Source organism: Erigeron canadensis, chromosome 6 (genome assembly GCF_010389155.1).
Source record: "Erigeron canadensis isolate Cc75 chromosome 6, C_canadensis_v1, whole genome shotgun sequence".
In the NCBI taxonomy this organism is placed as follows: Eukaryota; Viridiplantae; Streptophyta; class Magnoliopsida; order Asterales; family Asteraceae; genus Erigeron; species Erigeron canadensis.
In genome coordinates, this window is record NC_057766.1 from 43,123,460 (window position 1) to 43,130,851 (window position 7,392).

Consider the following 7,392-nt stretch of genomic DNA (forward strand, 5'->3'; position numbering starts at 1 on the left):
ATGAACAACTGATCCTGAAAGTCATAAGTTTGTAACTTAGACCATGAGAAGTGAGACATGTTCAGCCCATGACATGCTCAAAAAGAAAAAGAAACGCCTATAGGATGCCGTCTACAGCACCCCACGGGCGTGATCAGCCAGTCAAACAAGATCGATATACTCGTTTAATAACTCTCAAACAACCTCTTATATGATCTTAAATAACCTTACTATTGAGCTCAAAGACTTCATAAAGCTAGGTCAGCCAAAAATAGTTAAACGAGGTTTCAAAATAGCCGATCCCCATATAAACTTTTTAAGCTCGTTTTATGAAAAGATCCGAATATTGACTTTTTAAAGCTCGTCTTATAAAATTGATATGTTCGAGTTAAACTCTAGCTTTAATATTTATTATTATGCTCAAAAAATCGATCTGAGTAAGGAAGTAGCATTGAAAAAACCACTAACATTATTAATTTTAAAGATAAAACTATTATTCATAAATATTAGTAACTTTTTGAGGAAAAAAAAATGGTAGTTGATTTGAACATGTTTTTGGACTTTTTTGGGGGAGAGAGAGAGAGGGAGAGATAGATGATGGTGTGGAATTCGCAAACATGTGCCTAATTTGGATACTTTATACAAACATGGTGGGATCCTACCGGCCAAAGAATCGGATACAAATTACGACTTTTTTGTTATTTTCAGTTCTACGTTATGCTTTATATTAGACAAATATTTCTATACATTGTTTATATTTATTCAATATGTAGAAAATGATTAGCTTAAACAGGCTCTAACTCCTACAGAAATAGAAAATTTTATAACTAACATTCATACCTATTAGATTAGGCTATCACTGTAATTCATTTTACTAGAGGTGTATAAGGATAACTGGATCTATGAGGAGTTTGTCCCTAATGTTCGAAAAGAAAACTTCATTAAAAAAATGCCAGAATTTTGTGTGTTTTGATAACTTGTGCAAGGTAAGGTACTACTTGAAAAATAAATGAGCATTATTTGAAAGGCAAATACAGTTTTAGCTACTTAAAAAAAAAAAAAGTTAATTAATTCAATTTTTTTAGTATATCCTAAGAGTAAGAGCTAACACAAGTTAGCAAAACCTAATTCCATTGCAAGTTTGCAACCTAACAACTTTCTATAGGATGTCCTTAATATTTGGCCTTCTAGTGAACCAGCCCATATACAATAACCACTTACTAATATTTCTCCCCCTAGTGACCAAGCCCATATCCAACAATCATTATTAATGTTTGTGCCCCCAGTAACCCAGCCCATAGATAAATCTCCCTCCTGCATAGCTGCTTCGGCCCCCAAAATAATGCAAAACAGCTGATGCCTAATCTCATACACTCGACAGTCACACTTAACGAAGAGCATGCATTGTTTCTTTTAAGCATATTATAGACTCGAGGCATTGTGGTGTTTAACTTTCAGTTTGTTTGTTATAATAAAAAAGTGGATTTAGTGTTGGTTCGGTGTAGTGAAGATGTGACAAGTTTTTCAGCTAAACTCTAATTTAAGCATACAATGATCCAGACAACCTAAAGAGGTTTGAGATCTTAATTTCAAGATCCTACTAAATCATACATCTAGGTTCTAACATTTCACAACAGCAGCAATCCAAGTACGCCTACCTTAACAATCTACGGTTAGTATTTCAAGCTCCAATAAATAGTTGAATGGTTTGCCTAAAGAAACTACAACATACATGGTATATGGTCAGCAAGTAACCTGAAGCGGTGATGTGTGAGGATCTATTGGTAATGAACCCTGTGAAGATCCGTTCTTTTCAGTATCAGTATTCCTATCCTCGTGTATGGAGTTTATGGGTGTAAAGTTTAGGTCTGGTTCATCAGCATATGCTTTCCTTGCTGTTTCTGGGATAATAGTAGGAGGCGTGGTGGTTTCAACATTTTCGAATCTAGATTTCTTGTGTATCTGCTGCTCTTGTTGGTCACCTTGAAGAAAACTCCCAACTACGACCTAATGAATTACATACAGATTAATTTGAATCATATATATTTGATTGAATAAAATTCCAATACTTCCACTAATGGTGACTTTGGGTGTCCGTTTCAACCCCCACTTAAATGAAGAGACACCAGCTTGGGTAACTGGGTAGTAGTTAATGAATAACCGGCAAAAAATAGAAAGATGTGTGATATATATATATATATATATATATGAAACATGTTGAACAGTTCCAAAGTCGCTTAGAGTTTTACTAAGATGCTTATAATTATATTTTATAAAGTCTTTGAAATCATTTATAAACTAATAAGTTGTATAAAACTCAAAATATGGACAAGAAATGTTGGTCGGTCAACCCAATTCAACCCGCTATACAACTCGCCCGTATTTCCACCGCTATGTTGGTCCAAAAATACCATAAAAGTTACACCACTTTCATCAAAGCATGTGCAAAGTCAGAGTGGGGCATAAGGGGTAACAGATATTCATTGGCTCAATGAAAAATGTAACACCTTCCTTTAAAGGATGTCCTATGAAAATATAGCACCGTCTTCTTTAATTTGAAAAGCTTGAAATTACTATCGCCAATTTAGCCATTATCATTATTAAAAATAGATGGATGATATTGTGATGCACAAGATTCTTTTATTAGTTTTTATTGAAAGAAATTCAGATATTTCACAAATAATTATAGCATTTAAATGCGTAGAGCAACAATGAAAAATCAATATTCCTGGTTATTACCATTCTTTTTAAGACAAACGAGTAGGATTTACTGTCGTCAATGACATTTTTTGGTTAACAAGCAGCAAGAAAGTTGACGCATTTTGAATTTATGGGAAGAATATCTAACCTGAACAGGACTGGCAGCCACCAGCATACCGGCAAGGCCCCCACCTAAAACACGTCCATCTGGGCCAGCCAAAGAAACACTCATTCCACCAGATCTCCCTTTTACTCCTCCTATGTCATTAGGCATGAATGCTCCTGATAAATAAAGAATCTCAAACTGGCCCTGCACCAATCACACAACTATGAACATACCTGGAAATGTTGGCCGAGATGGATATTGGTTAATACATTATACATGTAAATTTGTTTAGGTCACGACCTTCTGTAGTTTTATGGATGATTAATGTATTCAATATCACAATGCTCAAATAAGAACCGAAGCTTTTTGGATAAACATGTCAAAGCAAATTTTAACATGTTTGACCCACTAGGAACAATATAGCACGGATCAACTCAGGTTCAGGTAAGCCAGTTTGAATTGCTACTTCTACTCAGAACATTAAGATCAGCCTTAATATATTACAGTACTAACTTTCTATTATCCTATTGGATTATGACACACACAAATTTCTTTCTCAATATATACCTACATGTTTTTTGAAAATGAAAGCAGATATGGACTATGCAGTGGTATACATACATGTTTCTTTCTCAAAATACACTATATGTTGGGGATATGCAGTCAATAACGAACAAAACAGGATATTAAACAATCATTGAAGGCGCGATACGCTTTCAGATTGAATCAATTCGGTGGTTCACCCCAAATTATTCAACCAGATACAATCAGTGATTAAGAATTTTCTGTATGATTTGTGTTTGAGTATGTGTATAAAATGAGAGAGAATTCTCAGAGGAATTCGTTTTGCTACAGACAAGGTTGCGGAAGTCGCTAATCGCTCCCAGGTCGGTCGACAAGCGAGTTGGGAGTACTCGGGTGTATGCGGTGAGTACTTGGGGGTCAAAGTGGCCAGGTCGGGAAGTAATCAGAGTAATCGGTCGACTCGACATCTTACCTTGTAGAGAGTACTCGGAGAGTACTCGGCTCTACTCGGTGAGTTTTACAACAGTGGCTACAGAATAATAACGAACCAAGGCCCATAACGGCCTTTTAAGCAGTTAAAATCCAAGTTTGCAAGATTGGCAAAGTTAGTCCCTCAAGTTCCGAAAATTAATTTTCTGAGACATTTTTGCCATAGCAATTTTAATGGAAATAAAAAATTTCCAAGCTCGACCCCAGCCAGGGGCTCTGCCCCTTGGACCCTGCTCCCGGGGGCGCTGCCCCCGGACCCCTGTTCCTTAGGAGCTTCACTCCTAAGATCATAATAAATTCATATAAGCGTGCACTCCGCACCACCATACTTATATGATGTATTATTATGACTAAATATTACCAATTACACTAAAATATCCAACATTATATCTAAGGATTTTTGTTATGGGGATACACATCTAAGAGAAAACATACAAAGGTAATAACAAAACAAATTTATAAGACGGGGTCTAGGGTGTACCTCATATGTTAAAGTGCCTCCACATGAGTTAGGTTGATATAGGGTAACATTTGAAATTGCACCACTTGCAGTAAGGATGCAGATAACTCTGGAGCTTTGTTGAGCAAACGATATGATCTTCATATTAACATCCTGTAAATAGGTCCAATAAAGATGGAATACAAGAAAAATATAATTCACATAAATGCTTTAAGAAGTACCTCTCCAACATTGACTATGATCATATGGGCCGTAAAATCAGCACCAACAGTATTTGGCACTATTTCACCTACAATATCAATACAAAGACGTATATAAAAAATATTTAAAAATTAAACTATTTATACATAATGAGAATCCAAAAATTGACCATAGATACTAATTCTAACACCATTCTAAGAACATGAATGACCCTTTGAAAAATATATCTGCTTTCAGGTGGTAATGCATATATGCATTAACAGAATAAATATGTCTACCGAAAAAACGCTAGAAAAGCTACTGTATTTGTTTGTAATGTTACACAACAAAGCATTATAGATAACAAGCAGGGTTGGATCAGTTGGAAAACCGTTGCCTTCGGAAAAAGGTCAAGGGTTCAACCCTCACTCCCTACAAAATGATCCTCTCGAAGCAGTCTCTCTAGCTTTGGGTAAGGGTAAGTCTACATCTCACCTCCCTCATACCTCGTAGAAGAGCGGATGGATGATGGTTAATAATACAGCAAAGCATTACAAAGAAGAATATTCATTGAAATTTTAATCAAACATCCATGGCCTACTGGCTTTGTCCATGTGGTTTAAACTAATTGTTGTATTGTAGGTCTTTGGACTCATATAAAGTCGTTGCCATTTTATGTCATTAATAAAAAATTCATCAAAAGCTCCTGGCCTCGCTATTATCTACCCACCAACCGAAAGGTTTGCATTATAAAAAGAAAATCAAAAATATTGGAGTTGCAATAAGAAACCAAGTATCTATGTCTATTACTGGTATCATATAGAATATAGATATATAATGATGAAATTACATAACGATTTTCTAATATAATAAAATTAATGAATGCACCTGAATATGCATAATCCCATTTTTGATTTTTCTTCATGGAACTCCCATGACTTTGTTTCCAGCTGGAGTAATCTCCGGTGATCGGAATAGACGCCGAAATAGGCATCGGAGACAAAGCAGCTCCCATGGGTTTGCCATCAGGTCCATACTTTCTTGGTCTTCCCATTTTTTTCTTAAAAACATTTGGGCCACGTGTCATTACCCCCCTCTGCCCTGCCACCTGTTCCTGTTGTGGGTCTGTCACACTTCCTGAATCAAGATTCTCTTTTGTACTCTCCATTTGTTATTTCTTGACACACTTTAAACACTAACCTTAATCTATCAAAAAATGATACGAGTACTCCGTAAAATAATGGAATGTCAACTTCTAAGTAAAAAACAAAAGGATGAAATATTAATTTGTTTGTTAGAAATATATTATAATGAAATTAATTTAGGGTCTGCAAAGAGAAAGAGAGGTAAAGTGGGAAAATGACTAAAAATTAAACTGGGGATTTATTAAAGTAGTTAAATAATATTCATACAACTATTATTATCTAATATTGTCAAATGTCAATGATACTGGCTAATTAGTTGAACACTAACTTTACATACGGAATATGAAAAAGACATTTAAAAGAATTTTATAAATAAAAGTCCTCGAGTGAAGCATGTTATATATTATATTTAGTATTGTTTCCATATTTATGTATTGTACATGGGAGGTGATCCCTACACGATACTAATTAACCATACACAACAATTATAGTTAGCTAGACTATTTTACCCTTAAATCTAATTTTAATATTTGACCCTCTTAAATCTCACACTCACCACGTTATGTTTTCCGTTTTAACACTGTTATTAACATGATATATATATCTCTTGTTTCAACAAAGAATCCTACCTGATCGATATATATATATATAATAATAATAATAATCACTTTTATTAACAAACAAAGAATTACGATATGAATGTTAAATCAATTCAAATTCAATAAACCAAATTACATCTAACACTTAACAATATAAAAACTTATATCAAGTCTCAAACTTACACCATGATAAACCAAATTAAAGACCCAACAGGAATTCGCGTCTAAATTCAAAAACATAACAGAGCTAATTACGAAAAAACATGCCATATAAGTATATCTTTGAATCATCCAATTAAAACACTGACATTTGAACAAGCTCTTAAAAAAACACCATTATTTGAACATGGTGTCATCAACACAGGTGCAGATTGCGTACGTAGTCTCTAACTTCGCCCAACTAGCTTCTGTTACCGAAACATATTAACACTATATTAGTTATAGTCTACAACACATAGGCGATTAAACGCAAGATCTTGCTTAACAAAATTTTTAAAAAAAAACCCGCCCATCTAATAGCTTTTTAATCATAGGAATGACATATAACATTCATTTAATGTACACTATTTATGAAAACTTAAATGTTCAATTATCAACCAATAAACATTATTTTTCTGAAAAGGTAAATAACAACTAACGTCGTCTATGAATTTTGTGTCCTAAGAACACAATGGTGATAAGAAAATTAAGACTTGAACAACTTTATCTAACCTAAGGTAGGAAACGCTTTAAGGTTTCATATAAAATTCTATCTAAAATTGTTCGTAACACATAAGCATAAAATCACTAACTTAAATCTTAGTAGTCAGGGGTATATTTTAAATCCACTATGTAGGGCTCGGGGGTGAGTTTTTTTTTTTAATAGCAGTGGTGATTGAACTCAGCGGCATGCCTCTTTATCATCCGGTAGAGATCGACCACGTTACCAGCACAGTCAATCCGAGGGCATGACAGGCGGTGGAAGTCTCACTACTGTTTTGGAGGAAACTAGCTAATGCTAGAGAAAACCTCCATGCTCCACCTCATTGGCAAAGACTTCCCAATATACCTTTCAAAGATTTTGAACCCGTGACCAACATTTGGTTGAAAGACATAAGATGCATTAAATGTTCAGTTTGACTAAATCCCAAAAGACTCGAGTTTGAGCCTTGGGGTTTTTATCTCAAAAGTATTATTCATAAGAAAAGGGTGTTAAAATTGTCTCTAACA

General features: G+C 34.6%; 1 protein-coding gene across 1 annotated transcript; it reads right to left on the minus strand.

Annotated features, from left to right (window-relative positions):
- Positions 1-1,531: 1,531 nt before the first annotated feature.
- Positions 1,532-5,621, minus strand: LOC122606161 (AT-hook motif nuclear-localized protein 6-like). The gene is made up of 5 exons (XM_043779121.1): positions 5,328-5,621; positions 4,481-4,548; positions 4,281-4,412; positions 2,828-2,989; positions 1,532-1,986 (listed from the first exon to the last, which is right to left on the minus strand). The coding sequence occupies exons 1-5, from the start codon at positions 5,605-5,607 to the stop codon at positions 1,723-1,725; spliced, it is 906 nt and encodes a 301-aa protein (XP_043635056.1). The 5' UTR covers positions 5,608-5,621; the 3' UTR covers positions 1,532-1,722.
- Between the last annotated feature and the right edge of the window lie 1,771 nt (positions 5,622-7,392).